At 30.4% G+C, this 19,026-nt stretch overlaps 1 protein-coding gene across 10 annotated transcripts in view; it reads right to left on the bottom strand.

Annotated features, from left to right (window-relative positions):
• Positions 1-19,026, bottom strand: part of LOC143048264 (protein still life, isoform SIF type 1-like) — a 96,671-nt gene that overhangs the window by 7,574 nt on the left and 70,071 nt on the right. For 8 of the 10 annotated variants that reach the window (XR_012969773.1, XM_076221834.1, XM_076221833.1 and 5 more), the window contains 12 exons: positions 11,819-11,986; positions 10,546-10,726; positions 8,762-9,010; positions 8,245-8,327; positions 7,147-7,293; positions 6,641-6,835; positions 6,339-6,353; positions 4,617-4,725; positions 3,728-3,910; positions 2,715-2,839; positions 1,554-1,727; positions 774-967 (listed from right to left, as the gene is read on the bottom strand). Coding sequence is in view for 9 of the 10 variants with exons in the window: in XM_076221834.1 (XP_076077949.1) it covers positions 774-967; positions 1,554-1,727; positions 2,715-2,839; positions 3,728-3,910; positions 4,617-4,725; positions 6,339-6,353; positions 6,641-6,835; positions 7,147-7,293; positions 8,245-8,327; positions 8,762-9,010; positions 10,546-10,726; positions 11,819-11,986 (1,823 nt within the window). In the remaining variant the exon portion in view is untranslated. The remainder of the gene's footprint in view (positions 1-773; positions 968-1,553; positions 1,728-2,714; positions 2,840-3,727; positions 3,911-4,616; positions 4,726-6,338; positions 6,354-6,640; positions 6,836-7,146; positions 7,294-8,244; positions 8,328-8,761; positions 9,011-10,545; positions 10,727-11,818; positions 11,987-19,026) is intronic. The other 2 variants (XM_076221841.1, XM_076221836.1) reach the window with 1 other exon arrangement.

The raw sequence follows: 19,026 nt of genomic DNA, 5'->3' as shown, positions 1-19,026 counted from the left end.
ATTGTAAATCTAACTTTGCTGAACATTATTGCTGTTTACAGTTTATCTCCATCCATAATAATATTCAAGATAATAACCAAAAACTGCAAAATTTTCCTTAAAATTACTAATTTGGTGGCAGCAACCCAACAACGGGTTGTCTGATTTGTCTGAAAATTTCAGGGAAGATAGGTCTTGACCTAATAGACAATTTTACCCTTTGACAGATTTGCTCTAAATGCTTTGGTTTCAAAGTTATAAGCCAAAATCTACATTTTACCCCCCTATGTTCTATTTTTAGCCATGGTGGCCATCTTGGTTAGTTGGCCGGGTCACGCCACTTATTTTTAAACTAGATACCCCAAGGGTGATTGTGGCAAAGTTTGGTTAAATTTGGCCCAGTAGTTTCAGAGGAGAAGATTTTTGTAAAAGTTGATGACAATGACGGACGCAAGGTGATGAAAAAAGCTCACTTGGCCTTTTGGGCCAGGTGAGCTAAAAATGAATTCATGCATTTATATCAATTTGAAAAAGCTTGTTTCAACATTAGAGGTAAGCTTGTGGCTCACTATTTGCAACCCTGTATTTATCTAGGTATAATTGCAAATAAATTTCTATAAATGTGCATGAAATTTCCAAAAAGATTTCAGCAAACAGAAAGACAAATGTCATAGGAACAGAAAGCACAAGGTATGATATTACCAGATGAAACTTGATGCCATATAATAAGAATCAATGACTCATATGTTTCCACACGAAATTCATTTCGCGTGAACCATTATGTAACCTTTTACCTGTTACAGAACTGGTACACTCTTTCTGGTCGTCCATCTTTATCTGATCTGCAGTGGATCAGGTCCCACCAGTAATGTCTGTCTATATCACTGACCCGACCTCCCTGCACTTGTACCTCTTGAACAGGGATCAGAGTCCGGAATCTTTCATGGAACTCAAATACTGGATCTGAACCACTAATCTTAGAATTACCCTATAATATTCAATATGTAGAAAAACAGATGAACCTTTTTAATTATACGTTAATAGAATAGAAGGTTCAGGTTTGTAACACTGTTGGCATATATAACAAACACAATTACTGAATTCTTCCCCTCACCCTCCCCCTCCCCATTTTTTATTTTAATATTTGTATTCAGGTTCTATGCATCAATCTGTCATTACTGGAATTTTTGCAAAAACTTCAAAGTTTTACATGATTTCACTTTCATTTAAATAAACTTTATATTAACTGGAAATCAATTATCTCACTGCTAATGTATTATGACTAGTGAAACCTTCTGTGATTGCATGATATTGTCTATTTGTCTTGAAGAAATACCTGAAGTTGATTAATTTACCTGATTGTAATTGAAGATTTAAAATTACATATATCACTAAGGTTAATTTAATGCAAACAATCCACAGTAACCATGGAGATGGCTATTAAGAAGATCAGAATTACAAGTTCCTTTAATTAGAAAATATACTTTAAGAAATTACCAACATAAAACATCCACTGCATCCTTGATTAATCAAAGGAACAAAACTAGTTAGCTTATAAAAATCAATGTACAAACCTTTGATTTTCTTCTCTTTATCCTTTCTCGACAAAGAAAGACAACTCCAGTCTTAAAGACAAACACAATGTTTTCTAGGTCCAAGTTCTTCTTGACTTTGCCAAGACTATCACATATATTGCACCATTCTACTGTACCGTACATCTGTAACTCCCCAACACTCAGATCTACTGGCTGTAATAACAAACAGTATATAGACAGTTATATATTTTTATTTTAAAGTACAACTTGGTACACACGGGTATACAATACAATATATTACCATTTTTAATACATATGCAGTCAATAAACATGTTTATCACATATTTGTTATGAATACCTTAGGTTTTGAATATGCAATAACCTAAAATTGCCCTTGGCAAAAAAGAGTATATTGATATTGTGCCCCGATTCCAAATGATGTGACGTCATTTCGTCCTTCACGACACGTTTGTGAAAATGTTTAAGATTTTACTTTTTTTTGTTTCATTAAATTGTTATAATTGACGACCCATATTGGCCTGGGTATCATCCCTCGACCCATATGAGCCCTCGGCTAAAGCCTCGAGGCCAATATGGGAGTCTCTGGATGATACCAGGGCCAATATGGAAAAGGGCATGTTATAATCTATACATATTTTTACTAACCAGCCTTTAGAGGCTTATGATGCACTGTCATTTATGTACGAAAAGTTATATGAATAAATTTAAAAATCCTATTAATTCTTATTATATCTGAGGCTTAATTCTTATTAGATACAATGTAGTTTTAATATTTCAGTTGTGTTTATATATTATGGAGTATCAAGTCAGATGTAAAACAATGATCTTTATCAGGCAATACCTTTAGATCTGAATAAATACAGCACAATTAAGATATTTCCACTGTTATCAATGTTCTTGTATAGCAATGTAATATAGTTAAACCTGAACATAAAGGTCACCCTCAGAACCAGAAAAATTGGAGATGACTTTTAAAATGAAGTTAAAAATGCCTAGGTATTCATAAAAAGCCCTAAGAACGCCCTTTTTAAAGAAAGCCCTAAGAATACCCTTTTTAAAGAAAGCCCTAAGAATACCCTTTTTATAGAAAGTAGTAAGACTCAAACAAAACCCATTCACTTTAAAACATTTGCTAGTAATTTCTTAATTCATAATCCCATATATTGAATTACTATTTACCTTTTTCTGAGGATGAATTTCTTTAAACATTTTAGATAATTCATCAAACACAGATCCATATTCTTCAAAGATTTTCTGCATTTCATTTATGTGTTCTGCCACTGCTTCCATACCTTTAAGTGCCTCTGAAATTATAATTTAGAAATGGCAATCAAACAATGGTAATGCCAGACATTGTCTAAATTTTATCTAGAGTTATATTCTTTCAGTAAATTTTTGACCCCCATAAAAGAGTTAAATATATTGTGTATAGAACATATGACAAAAAAAAAGAAGGTGAAACTAAATATAAATGAATAAGCCAACTAGTTCACTTTCTTTTCGGTAACAAAAATAAATGTGGAATGTGTCAATGTGACACAGATGATGCCCTTGCTTGCATATAACTTTATAAAGGGACATAACTCAAGAACCGTAAAAGAGACGCTACCCTAATTCATCCTATATCTGAGATTTGTTGTTATAAACATTGTGTACAAGTTTCATAACAATTGGTTTAGGCAATCTTAAGTTAAAGAATGGAAACGAAAAAAATCAGTGATTTTTCATTTTGTAAAGGGACATTACTCTAGAACAGGAAAAGAGATGCTCCACTTTCAAGAGTTTAGTGATTGGATAAACAAAATACCTACCTGACAAATGATAGTGTTCGTCTGTGTCATCGTCAGTCAGATTACACAATTGTTGTAGTAACAGTGGATATTTGAGTATTAGTTGTAGTGGGTTTGATCCCTATAAGCCATACACTATATATACCTACCTGACAAATGATAGTGTTCGTCTGTGTCATTGTCAGTCAGATTACACAATTGTTGTAGTAACAGTGGATTTAGTATTAGTTGTAGTGGGTTTGATACCTATAAGGCATACACTATATATACCTACCTGACAAATGATAGTGTTTGTCTGTGTCATCGTCAGTCAGATTACACAATTGTTGTAGTAACAGTAGATATTTGAGTATTAGTTGTAGTGGGTTTGATCCCTATAAGCCATACGCTATATATACCTACCTGACAAATGATAGTGTTCGTCTGTGTCATCGTCAGTCAGATTACACAGTTGTTGTAGTAACAGTGGATATTTGAGTATTCGTTGTATGGGTTTGATCAGGTATGACTCTAATGTTGCTGAATGTTGTTGTTTAGGATTACGAGCCTGCAGGAATTCCTTTAGTGACTGGTTTATTTCAGATACTGTAAAACAAATATATTTATGCTTATTGCCTATCTAGTCCTATAAGTATACTGTAAAGCTACTAATATTTAAGAGCAGTTTACTTTTTTTTCAAAAATGAATAGCTTGATAGGGCTTAACACTAAAAAAAAATCACCAAAAAATAAATTGGTTTATAGTATAAGGTTATGTTAACTTGTATTTTACAGCTATTGTTTTGCTTTTTCAACTATTTAATTACTACAATGTAATAAAATAAGGCTTGTTTAATTACACCACATCTCTTTGTTATATCCATCATCTGACAAAGAAGTAGTAAGTGTCAATGTTATGCAACTACTGCCTTTACTAGCCAACAGCAGTTTACAGATGTTTAAATATCACAATAGCATTTTGAATAACAATAAGTGAAGAAAAAAACAACTTTGGGACAACATGAACTCAAAAAGAAGCAAAACTGTGTACATAGACAGATTAGTTGCCTCCTGCTGTGAAAGCATTACCTACAATCTGAAATACAGGACCTAAACCAGGAAGTAGATTTCAATGAAACTTGTTTTTTCTTTCACAAAGGAACATTTCATGGTTTGATAGTATATACATGACAGTTATAAAAAGCTATGGATGTTGTTTAATAAATCAGCTTTTATTTCACATCACATTTGTTCCTTTTATATCGTGAATTGACATGGTTACTCTCTGAAAAGTATGTAAATAATTTCTTACCTGGATTAAGAATTTTCTGAGATCGAGTGTGACTAGCACAAAATGAACTGTAAACTTTGAAATGATTGGCGTAAAACAGAAAAGATCCACCAAGGGAAAATAATACTCTCTGCAATGAAATATGAAATCATGTTATAATGAATACATTCCCCATTTCCATTCTCATTTTTACAATATGTTGAAAATTTAGTCAGCAAATAGTGACCAAGCTATCTATCATCAGGTTTTATTAAATGATATTTTATGTCAAAGACGAATGTCAAGTTACAATAAGCTGTTTTAAAAAGTAAAAAAAAAGAAGAGGAGCTTTGAATCAAATTCAGAAACTGATCTCTACAACTCCTAAGTCGTAAAGATCTGAAAACTCTTGCATCATTTTGTTTATGAAAGCATTTCTTGATTCAAATCTTTTTGTTCCAAGTTTTGAAAGATAACAATTTATAGATGTTGCAAGTTTTGTCTCAATTTAAGCCTTTATATTGCTATAACCATATAAAATTCTCCTTTTGAGTGTTCAAATTTAGTTACATAAAATTCAACATTCCAATTGATTATTCATACCGTGTTAAGGCTTATACTGTAATAGTAGTTAAACAAAAATTTACGTTGTTTTAGCAATAAATTACTTGCTTCTGGAATCAAAATTATTTGACCTCTTCCATTTTTAAAAGAAATAATTCAATTATATGGTTTGCACGTGAAATGAATTTAAATTACTGACATAGGATATTCCTTTAGTTTGTGGAATTCAAAATGGCTAGAGTTATAATACTTATGTTATGTATTTTACACATACAAAAAACAGATATACATGTGAACACACATTGTACAGAAAGTATTTTCACATCACCCCTATCTATCCTTCCTAAGCAGAAAAGTCTAAACTCATTACATATTACCAAGTGTAAAAAAAGTCACTTAAGTTCACAGACAACATTGAATAAAGATATATTTTCTGTGTACACTTTATAAGGACTTGCAAGAACATACACCAATTTAAAACAATTCTGGGTTATACCATGATAAAACAGCTGTGTTCAGAGTTAAAATATCCATGACAACCAGAGAAACAATTCTTTTGTAATAGAAAGGCATAAACTGTTAATAGAGATTTGTTAAACATGTATAAGAAAAAAAAATTGAAAGTATGTGCAATCTCTCTAACATTGAGAAAAAAACACATACTATCAGGGGCATGTCTAATCAACAAAATATATTTAAATTTGAGGAATACACAGAAAGAAAATGAAAATCTAATTAGTTTGTCCTGAATTAAAGAAAATAAATTATGAGGTTTACATCTTGAATACAAAATACATTCTATTCTGAATGCATGCAGTGTCACCTCAGTCAAACTATCAAATTGTTTCCAAAAACATAGGTTATTTATTAAGAAACTGCTTTTGTTTTGAAAGTCTCAATTTCCAGTATAATTCTAATTAAAATCGATTGCCGAAAAAATTTATAATAAAATATCAGATTTTTTCTTTCAACATTTTTACAAAATTTATCTTGATCACTTTCTTTGATATCTGAAGCTAAAATAAATGTCTTAAATAAAGAAGTTTCACACTGCACACGTTCAGATGACACTCATAATTTTGCTAAGTACAAACATACATTTCTCATTCAACATAAATCATAAATATTTACAGAAAACAGAATATAATCTAAAAGTTATTATTTCTGATAATTACAACACTATACACAACAAACACATACCCGTAACTCCAAATCCTTCAAATAAACAGGGGAGATAATTTGATTATAAATTGGTGAAAACATGCTGTTATTAAAATAGCTGAAATATTTGGTTATATATAATCCAAAATGAAATTGTAAGTAAATCACTCACTGTTAATAGTGTTAAACCTTTTGCAAAATTATAATTTCAAATCACATAAAATAAATGAAATAAATAATGTATTTTTTTAGTTGCAGGATAGTGCTTTCGTAACTGGCAAAAAGATTTGATGAAGTTGTTTGTTCAAATATTCAATAACTGAAATCAAATGAATATTTACCCTGAATAGTTTGGGGTCCTCAATGGCAAGAAAATCTCCTTCAAGCTGCATAGCCTCCTCAAGACTTTGAAGGAATTGTTTTTGGAACTGAGATATTTCATGTATATTTCCAAACAAATGATCAACATCGTCTGTCGACATAAAAGTTTCTTCTTTTAATGGCTCCAGGTAACGGTCTATCAAAAATTCTAAATCCTAAAATAATCAAAATTTTTATGCTTTATTCGAACTCAAATATTGTTTTATTGTACATTTCCTAAAACAAACAAGTTCCAAATTTGTAATTGTAACTTTTACTCTTTAATTTTATTTTATAATGTCATCTTTTTTTATTTGTTATGAAATGCTAATGTCTTCTGTATTAAAAATTCTTAAACTTGCTTCGTTATTTACATGTTTTCCAATAACAATCATTCATTTTCTTCTCAATTAATAATAATATTGTGACAGAAGTTACTACTGAGCTTATCTAAAATATTCAACTAAACCAGAAACATTTTAAATACCTTAACATATGCTCTTTCAGTATCAATAAGTTCCATGATGACCTTCCGTAACTTTTGGGCTTCTGACAGTGGTTTGGTCCCTTGTAGACTTTCAGCCAGTTTTGGGTCCATGTCTGTCCGACAAATGGCTGTTACCTGATCTGCACTCTGAAAATAAAAAATAAACCATTCATTCTTATTCTCAGTAAAGAAAGATTACAACAGGTTTCTTTATTGAGCAAAATAAAAAATAATATATGTTAAACACTTGTAAGTCCTCACTCAATAAGATTATTACTAGGTCAAATTTTATTTCCATAACATCTAAAAGGCAGATCTTATTTGTCATTTGCAAAGAGCTTTTTCCAGTAAGTTGAAAATCTGAACAGAAATAGAGATACTGTGGGTTAATTAACACTGATTGGATACTAATTGTCAGGAATTTCAAGGGAACAGGGGAAGTTTGGATTTAAATGTTTAATGAATTACAAATTTTCAAAAGGGATGTATATGCAGACTTTTCTTGAACCACACAATTAGATATCCACAAATATGCAAGTTTTCCAATAACCATGAAAATTGGTACCCACAAAATTTAATAAATCCACAGTAACTACTTCACAAACTGTGTGAGAGTCATTTCTCATGGTCATAAGATGAATAGTGATTATCTAATGTTAACTTTAAATACTTTCACAATGGTTTCACATCCAAAACATTTGAACACTGGTGGATTGTAAACTCATTCGCAATCATACCATATCTAACTTGTTTTAATATTCATAGGGTAGCACTCTTAGTGCCCATTTCATTATCTTATATTCAATTTTTTTTTAAATTATAAAAGGTCATATAACACAATCACATTCTTGAATTCCCAGTACAAATAAAAAAACATAGAAGTGAGAACCAAAAAAGAAATTTAATCATCCCAAAATTGACATTGTATGTCCATCAGCATATCATTTAAATTTCTATCTAAAAATCTAATGCAATTTGATTCTAAAGTCTCAAAGCAATAGTAAGTATCACAATATGGAATAAAACACAATCAGTTAGAAATTCACAAAGATGGCTATTGCCATATTTATATAAAAAAAACATAAATAAATAACTTACTGATAGTAAAGCATCTATTTGGTTTGTAGGGACATCAGACTGTGAATTAGAATGTAAGCTTTTCAGGGAGGAACTGCCACTGTCTGAAAATATTAATATAATTCTTTTTGATATACAAGTTACTTTAAAGAAAATCAATAAATCGATACATCCTGTCAGTCTCAAAATTTTCATTTTATTCTTTCTTTCCTTTTTCTTCTTCTGTAATAATTGTTTTCCTTATAATATTCATGTGTAATACAGATCAGTTCTTTAAACTAAATATAAGGCTAGAATACATTATTCCAAAGAAAAAGTCCTATTTTTGTTTTCAAACTTCATCTTATGATAATTCTCTTTTATCAGAACACTTTTCACTCAGTTAGAATTCCATACAGTCAGTATGAGTTAAAGTTTTGAATAGTAAATATTTGATTAAAAGTTTTATTTCAGCACTTCCGTCCCAATGTGTTATTGTTACCTCTCTTTTTCCATGTAAAGAACTTTTATATAAATTCAATTTTAAACTCAACTTTACCTGCTGGAGATGGGACTATAAGGTGGCCAAGGGTATCTTCACTGATGCGTGACTGACTGGGAGGGGGCGGACACATCATGTTGTCTATTTCACCCGACTTCTGTGACGGTGCCGACTTCTGTGTGTGTATGGACCTTATAGTACAACAAAGGGACTGTGACGTGTGGAGTAGATTCTCTATATACACCATATCTAGTTCTGATACAACTTTACTGTTAATGACTAGAATTTCATCTCCTACCATCAAACCTATAATATACAGTAGGTAAAATTCTTAGAATATGGCATAGTAAATATTTTTCATGTTTAACATTTTCAGATTAATGTATCTTCCTGGATAACACATTTCATGGTATGATGACAATCTTATTTTCATTGAAATTTAATTTCCTTGTTTTCCAGTCTGCATATAAGCATATAGATTGATTGTACTTCATTGAAATACAAAAATAAAATTTAAAAACTGGCTCCCAAAGAAAAATGTTAAATCCAGTCAGAAACTGAAAAGGATGAAAGAAAGACTGTTAAACAAAATATAGTACCAGATTCTAATGATCATAATACTGCTATATATTTGAATACTTATTTATAAGCATTATTTCTAAAAAGTATTTTGATACATGTATCATATCTTTCATACTTCTGACAAGAGACTGAAAGTCCTGACAGATTTTACATAATGCACATTATATCTTTAACTCAGTATAAAGTTAGCAGGTACATTAATCTTTAAAAACAAATCATTTAATACAACCAATATCTGTCATTTTGATCAAAACATTGACACACTTCTATACATATTTGTCATGAATTGAGACTAATTAATGTGACCTTGTATCTTCAGCTGTAGGTACAACGTATATTGAACAAGTCAGGAAATGACTATAAATATTGGACCTAGTTAACTACAGACATACCCCAGGCCATGATGATATCACGACGAACAACATCTACATGGTAAACACTTTTGTGTATAGGTGAGGTCATAAAATCACTGACCACAAGATGGACATTTCCTAGTTTTGTGACCATAGGCTAAGTTGTAACATAAACAAGACAGTGTTTGTGGGAAGTATAGCAATTAATTAAAACATTCTCGCTTTGAAACATTTGCCATGATTTTATGGGCAGATATGTAACTCGGAGAATTATCAAAACATAACTAACTCCTAAATATCTGATTATTATTCTGTTTATATTCTACTGCATATTTAAATAACACATTCATATTATAAACATGAATTACAAAGAAATATGTATAGAAAAGTAAAGGATAAATACAAATATTGACTATACATGTATATGAACTGCAGTACTAGAAAATTAAATTTGTTAAAGAATTGATTTTCTGTTTACAAACTTATATGATATAAATGTATGACTGGTGAAATAAAATGCACTTCTTTATATAGATTTTATGGGTTTGTTGAATTATCTAGTACTGCAAACTGCACGTTGAGTCAAATTTCAAATTACTAGTATACAGTCAAACCTGTATATAAAAGTCAATTTCAGTTTTAGTTCAGAACCAAAATAATCTGACTTTATATGAGAGATGACCCATGAACTGAGGTTCATAATGCATAGGTTTCACTATAGAGGGACACCAAGTGGGTAGCTTAACATCTTTTTGTTTTAAAAAAGTGACCATAACAGCTGATTTTACTGTAGTTGACAAAACATTGGATATAAAACTTGTTAATTTGAGTGAATACATGAAAATAAAGACATGTGATATGACTGCAAATGAGACAACTATCTGCCAGAGACCAATCTATACACACCTGCTTGCATAGCCACACTTGATGGCAGAACATTGCTCACATACAGTCGTAATTCATCATCTCTCTCAAAACTCTGTGCTAACTCTGCTTCTACAGCGAAACCAAACTCAGTATCGTTCGGGGACTTTACCAGATCTATTTGGAACACATTCTTTTCACATACCTCTATTGATTCATATTTCTGGAATAAAACAAATTCATTGTTCAGTAGTTTAAAAAGGAGGAAAAAACATGTTGTAACAAATATATCACCAGGCAATAAAGCTATCAAATTACCATAACCCTAAAAATGAATGTTCTTACAACACATAAACCATATCAAGAATTGTTCATTTGTAAACCCATTTGAGTACTTATTTTTGTTGGTGTTTTTTTTGTGTGCAAAAATCTAATTTGCTCTCTTAAAAAGAAAAAGTTTGACAATTTTATTGACAATTCCTAACCGCCAGCACCTAGTGATGCTGATAGACATAATTAGGGAGGGATGTGGTAAGCAATTGTTCAGAATTATTTTTTGATAATGGAAAAATAAGGGATATTGGGTATTTATCAATGACAAAAAAATCAGTTCATGTACAACAACAACAAAAAAAAAACCACACACAAAGCACAGGAATAGGACTTTATTGCTTTTCTTCATCTCAAAGTGAGGCCTAGACACAGAGCAAAAATAAAACTGTGACCTCTCGAAGTCTTTTACGATTCTCTTCAAAAACTGCACCAAAGAAAAGAGGATTGTGTAAAAGAGAAGAATTGTCTTACCATTTTTCTGATGATTTCCTGTGGTTCTGGTATTGTATAAACTCCCTGTGGTGCACTAGGTAATTTTACTTACCATTTTTCTGATGATTTCCTGTGGTTCTGGTATAGTATAAACTCCCTGTGGTGCACTAGGTAATTTTACTTACCATTTTTCTGATGATTTCCTGTGGTTCTGGTATTGTATAAACTCCCTGTGGTGCACTAGGTAATTTTACTTACCATTTTTCTGATGATTTCTTGTGGTTCTGGTATTGTATAAACTCCCTGTGGTGCAATAGGTAATTTTACTTACCATTTTTCTGATGATTTCTTGTGGTTCTGGTATTGTATAAACTCCCTGTGGTGCACTAGGTAATTTTACTTACCATTTTTCTGATGATTTCTTGTGGTTCTGGTATTGTATAAACTCCCTGTGGTGCACTAGGTAATTTTACTTACCATTTTTCTGATGATTTCTTGTGGTTCTGGTATTGTATAAACTCCCTGTGGTGCACTAGGTAATTTTACTTACCATTTTTCTGATGATTTCTTGTGGTTCTGGTATTGTATAAACTCCCTGTGGTGCACTAGGTAATTTTACACGTACATAATGGTCCTCAATATTTAACTGACGCTTGCCACACACAGATTCTAATAGGTCCTGTATTATAGTGTGTTTGTTGACATTCACCAGAATTGTCTGAAACGAGAAAAAAAGAGATTATTAAGTTTATTTCATAATACAATACAGAAAGGAAAGGAAACATCCTTTAATGGACATTATATACAGTCAGATTAGATCCAACAAGGAAAACTTTAGCTTAGAGCAGATGTAAGGTTTTCTATGTAGTGTTTGTGGACTTGATGGTCTTCTGTTTTTTACCAATCCATGTCCTAATATGGGAACATATACTCATGTTTTGCTTTCTTTCTGATTATTGGAACTAACTAAATAATGAACAGATAGCTACTGTTTTTAAACTTCATTTAAAAGTATGAAGTTGTGTGGTGTCAAATAGTAACAATTTTCCAGTCCCATGTAGTATAGACCTACTTGTGATTATGTAATTAATGGTTGTTAAACAGCCAAACTTCCCTGCTATACAACTACACTATCATAAATCTTAAGTTATCTAACTCTTTAATAATTTTATTTAATATCAATTCATTTGATTTAATTTCCTTTTCACTTCCATATTGAAAACCAATACTATTTTATAAAGCATACATATTTTCCAGTACTTCAGAGCCCTTAAACCTACTTAATGTATAATAAATACTTGTTTACATCATATAAAAGCCTTGAAATATTACTTTGTTTAGTACCACCTTTCAGTTATACATTACTCATAATCTGTGAATAAATTATGAGTTGAACCAGGAATAAAAAGATTGCAACCATTGGTCTACATTACTTATAGAATAACAATTATATATTTCCAGGATTATTTAACCCTTAACAAGAATCCACAAAAAAGTGTCAAGCTTAGCATACCCCCACTCATTAATTAAAATATGGGAAAACAGGAAGTTGGCGTCTGACTGATTGGAAAAGCGCATACAAGTTACAACTTTTTCTCAGGAAAGTGTGGACACTAAAAAATAATCATGGTAAATACTAAGTCAATTTTGTTAAGGAGTTTCTCAGAAAGCTGTGATTAAAATATTTGTTGGACTAACAAACAGACAAGGTGAATGAAATATAGCCTCCACTTTTAGAGTGGGGTTATAATCATCATTTTAATTAGAGCATGCAATATCATTTCATACAGTCAACAATCATGAGATGTTATTTTTATGTTAAAATGAAAAAGACAACAAGCAGACCTGGTCTTTACATGGAAAATAAGAATTCCACCGCTAAGTGTATTTAATATCCTCAAATTAAAACTGTAATGTTTCCTCTATAGATCACTTTTAAAATCACACAGCAATTCTAGCAATATTTAAGTGGTGCTCATAAACCAGTCATCATTTTTTGAAGGTAAATAACACAGAATTCTTAAACTAATTTACAAGTGCTCTAGTCCTACAAAAGCAGTGATATTTCTTTTACTTTTTCCTTATCTACTCTTTACCGCACATAAATCAACATTTTTTACAACTTCAAATAAGTACAGCGGTACCTCTATCTTTTATTGAACTCAATAACTAGTTTTCACCACAAATTGCATAAAAAATGTGAAGTTATGGCCGAAGTGTCCATGAGGTCATCTTTTTATACATCCATCAAAATGTCATAATCTTTACAAATCTATAGGTTTTCATGTAAAATGGACAGATTCATACAAATTAAAAGAAGAGTAAACATTGATGAATTCATTCAGAGTTAATATATTGATCAATATAAAAATAAGATGATGTGGTATACTGCCAATGGTACAACTATCAAACAGAGACCAAATGATGTAGATTTAAGCAACTGTAGGTTATAGCAAGGCCTTTGACAATGAGCAAAACTTAAAACTGTAAAGTAAGCTATAAAAGGCCCTAACATGACAAAATGTAAAACTATTCAAACAAGAAAACCAAAGGTTAAGTTTTTTTTTCCCGACAAATTTTACTGAGGCTATTGGAACCTAATTGATGTTATAAATGTATAAACTATGCATGGTTCTACCTTTTTTAAAACTTAAAAGAGACTTTTTAAGTACAATTTGATGCAAAAAATTAAAATCTATCAGAATGACTGGCTTACTCACCTTCCAATAAATGTTCATACAAGCACAACAAAGTTTCAACATCTTGGGTTTTTTAATAACCAAATTTGTAATCAATTTAACACTATATATATCTTATAATTCTTTTTCTTCTCGTAGAAAAATCATTATTCCTAATTCATCACTCTATCTGACTGTAAGAATCCCGAAATTACAACTCTCATCAACACTGCTTCATAAAATATCCCAAATTATCTCGATTGCAATTGTCTTAATTCAGAATTTATTACTTTTCATTACCACAACTTCTACATCTACAGATTAGTTTTTACACTTATATTATTTCTTGTGGTCCTCAAATGAACCATAGCTTCCATCAAAACATATTTCCCACATGAGGTTATTGTGTTTAACAAGATTTTTACTTCATCCTTCCATTATAAGTTCTCGCGTAATAATGACTTTTCTATAAATCCTATTATACAAACTTATAATAATTCCATTCACAACACAAGTTACAAAATGTGACAAGAAAATTTTCTTGGCTATTCAACAAAGCAAAATAGGTTAGAAATCAATTGTTATAACACATGTAACATTCCTCTGCAACTATTTTTATCCTTATTTAAATAAAATTCCTCTGCAAAGATGTAAACACATATAGCATTAGTCCTGTATATGAGGAGCTATGGACTAGGACTGAAATCTCAGCTGAACATGAAGTTAAAATGCCCAAAATCTTTGTATAGACTTAAAAGAAAATGAGTCTGTACAACACTTGCAATAATTCCCTGAAACCAAACCTTGACAATAGACCATCAGTTAATCAACAGATTATGACAAGGACATATGTCATTATTATATCATAGATAATGCCCATAGGTCAGAGTACTTGTAACTTCTGTGTTAAATTGGCCTTTATAGCTTTATAATTGTCACAAATTAACTGCTAATTTGCTGAACAGAAACATTAAAATACACTAGGAGGTAAACAAGTATGTAACGATACTCTAAAAAGTATTCAAGAACTTTGTGAAGAGACTGGTCGAAATGTTTTGAAAAATGAATTTAAAATCTTCCATGCAATTGTTGCAAAAATAGTCCAGTTGACATGTTTACAAATATTAAGTTTTCTACAACAATTTTACCTCAATAAAATCATCTCCTTTTTATTTTATGTTTAAAAATATTGTTTGAAGTGACATCAGTTACATCAAAGTCAAAAGCTTGCCTTAAACTAGAGGAGATAAAAAACTTGCCTTAACTAGAAAGAGGTTAACAGCTTGCCTCATAGCAAGAAAGGAGGGGTCTACAGCTTGCCTTTAAACTAGAAAGGGATTAAAAAAACTTGCCATAACTTGAAAGAGATCAAAAACTAGTATCAAAACTAGAAAGAGGTAAAAGCTTGCCATAAACTCGAAAGAGAACGCAAGTTTGCCTTAAAACTAGAAAGGGGTAAAAACTTACCTCAAAACTAGAAAGGGGTCAAAAAATTGCCTTAAGCTAGGAAATGATCAAAAGCTTCCCTTAAAATCAGAAAGGGGTCAAAACTTGCCTTAAACTAGAAAGAAATCAATAGCTTGCCTTAATACTAGAAAGTGGTCATAAGTTATACCACAAAACTTTTTAAAAGTAAACTTACCTTAAAGCTAGGAAGAAGTAAACATCCTATTTTAGTAATTACATTTCGCCTACTAAATCCATCCCTTTTGAAATTAGAATTGATAAAATTTTCATTCGAATCCATGATTCTCATTTTTCTATGGTTAAAATAAACTGTACATGTACATCTAAAGTTTTTAACTGATAATATCTCTATCATAACTTGTCCTTTATAAACTATGTTTCAGGAAATTGAAACTTAAAAAATTGAAGTGTATTTAGGTAGCTAATTTAATCTGTAAATTATCAATCTAAATACACATATACTATGATATATATGGGTTAAGGGTGCACACCACAAATATGTGAGAGACATATCCTCATATTTATCAGTTATGTAATGTGTAGAAGAAAAATCAAGTACAAGTAAAGAAATTACTATCGTTGTATATACTTAATCTTAAGGACGATTTCAATTATTCTGCTATCTTAGCATACTTGGTTTACTGTATAAGACTGTAGTTATAAAAAAGTACAAGTCAAGAAATTACAAGTGTTGTAGATGCATTAGTTTTTTTGCACTTAATCTTAAGGACTATCTCTTCTTCATGTTACAAGGTATTAATTAGTTGTGTCATATGTGTTGTTAATAATTGAACCTACATTAAAGACCCTTTTTTTATGACAGGAACTTTGTCAACAGCAAAGTTATTTAAAGTATAATAAATATGCTGTCATTTTATTTTACATATCATTTTCAAGGTACAGTAAATTTTAAAATGTTGGCAATGTTTATATTTTTGCGAAAAATTACGGCAAGATAGATGTTGCAAAATTACACTTGCATTTAAAAAAGGTATTTTTTGTGATTTACATAATATTTATGATTTCTGATCCTTCCAATGTATAAATACACTTTAGCAAAACTGAGTCAACAAAATCAAATCTGTGATGTTTACAATCAACAATGTTTTTTTAAGAAACATATAAAAGCCCAAAACCCAAGTGCAACACACCTAAATTACCATCCAAAACAAAATAGTATAGTCAATCTGCAAAGTGCTATATTTACATAAAAGTGTTTAGCCTTGCATGTTTATCCCTTTAAAAATGACTGAATCTGTGTGAATTTTGTAATTTTTATATTATGGTCAATTTGATATTAAGTAGTTAGTGAATAGAGTTTACATCAATGACAACCTTGACTCATAAGAATTTGAATTTTTGACAGTATAACTACCCCAAAACAAATCATCACATAACGGATTACTAATCTTTTCATTTCAAAAACAAAATTTTAAATGTTTATTTTATTTTAACACACTGATCAATCACAGTCTATCGTAGTTTGACAAAAGTAATAATATTTTGTTGCTTGAAGGAAATTGAAAGTTATCAATATATCAAGGATGTTTTTTTATTATTGTTGATGATCTACAGGAAGTGATTTACTACTATTGAAAGTAAGGAAAAAAGGCTCAAAGCTATTTGGGTTCACAAAACATTTACACACTGATCTGATCTTTCTTATTTAATAAAATGTTTGAACTTTATGTAAGGTCATAACAATTTGAATTTTTTATTGGCTGAAATTTATCACATTCATTTTGAGAGTGGAGCAAAGTACAGAGTAATAATTTTCCAGCATGTAATAGCCAAAAAATATATTTCTATTTATTTTATTGACAGAAAAATATCAAATATACTAGCAGACTTTTGCAACTCATTGATTGGTCATGTCAGTCTTACACAAACTTTATTAAGATTTTTTGGTAAAAATTGGAGATATCCAAATGAGAGCAGTCTAACCAACAACAGGGAATTTTTAATTTCCAGATTTTCCTGTATGTAAAATTCTGTAATAATTTATGTTTCAACATTAATCTTTTTTCAAATTATTGAATATATATTAAATTAAATCTTTTTACTTACTGTACCTGAATAACCAGACTTATTCCAACAAAAAAATATCTAGTAAACACAAAAATGCAAAAAGATATACTGAAAGGTCCAATACACAACACACTAATGAGAAGAAATAAAATGACCCTGGCAGCTACAGTTATATGTCTCTGTCATAATTAACAAGTCACAAATAGTAAATCATCAGGACAAAAACAGGAAATATGAAGAAAACATCTAATTAATTACCATTAAATAGTGAGGTAAAAATGCCTATACACGTTTCAAAAGGTAGTCTTTGTTCGCTGGTGGTATTCAAAGAAATAACTTGGTTATGACTGCATATAAACATTTGCTAATATATATATCACTGGTTTTAGCCTAACAATTTTATGACTGCATTCAAATGTTTCCTAACATCTATCACCAGTTTTAGTGTTTCAAAAAGACTTTTAATGTTTATTTACCAGACAAGACAAGACAAGTTTATTAATACACTCAGGCACATTGTGTGCAACAAGAGCAACAAAATGTAGTATACAAAATAATACATTGGTCAATAAATGTTACAAATAAAAACTAGGAAGTTAAAATCTTAGACTGATGTTGACAGAATAGTATTATATTCGTTAATTCTCTGACATTTTCTAAATTTAAATGTTAAGAAATTTTGATAAAAGTCTTTAACTTAGTACAATGTATATATAAAATTTTGGAGATCTGTCTATAGAGCTGGTACAGACTTTAAATTTTAACCTCAAGATAACAAGCATGGAGAGTTGTCTTATTGGCAATCATACCACATCTTCTTTTATCTAATCACTACTTCATAATTTTGCATAAATGGCATATGATGGCTCCATTATAACCCAAGTTTCTATGGTGTGAAAGCAAACAATAGTGAGATTGATAGAATAGCACTAGTATGTAAATCATTATTTTAAAAAACACAAAAACATAGAATTTTAAGCACACATTTTAGTTACTTCACAAGTCATGTCTTGCAAGGATTTTGGTAACATTATTTATTCAGTGAAATGTATAAGTGATAATGCATAAATACATAACATTTACAAGAATCTCAAAAATAAGCACCTGAATATCTAGAGTAAATATTGTGCAAAATTTCATTTCTTGCTGCAAACAAGCTCAACTAATTCTTACTGGTTCAAAACTTTCAAACAATAACCAACCAAATATTAGCAGATGAAATCGATTGAATATATATTTGTTCATTTTCATCTCACTGAAAGCAAAAAAAGTGTGCAGAAAAATTGAAGCTTTTATTAATAAGATACAGCATGTTGATGTATGTATTCACATGCTATGCATAATCTACATCACACTTTAAATCTGTGAACAAATCTAGCATATATACAGACTGTTAGATGGTAGATGACTAACACTTTAAAATAGTTGGTGTATGTGTTGTGTAATGCTATACAGTGTAAAATTTCTGAAAATACATTATATACTACTATTGTGCCTAAAAACTGCCTAGTAGCAGAGAGAATTTAAAAGGTATTATACATTACTTAACTGCAATATATAACCATAAGACAAGGTGCACACCCTA

Source organism: Mytilus galloprovincialis, chromosome 10 (assembly GCF_965363235.1).
Source record: "Mytilus galloprovincialis chromosome 10, xbMytGall1.hap1.1, whole genome shotgun sequence".
Lineage (NCBI taxonomy): Eukaryota > Metazoa > Mollusca > Bivalvia > Mytilida > Mytilidae > Mytilus > Mytilus galloprovincialis.
Note: the sequence above shows the minus strand (reverse complement) of the source record. Positions and strands in the feature narration are given on the sequence as shown.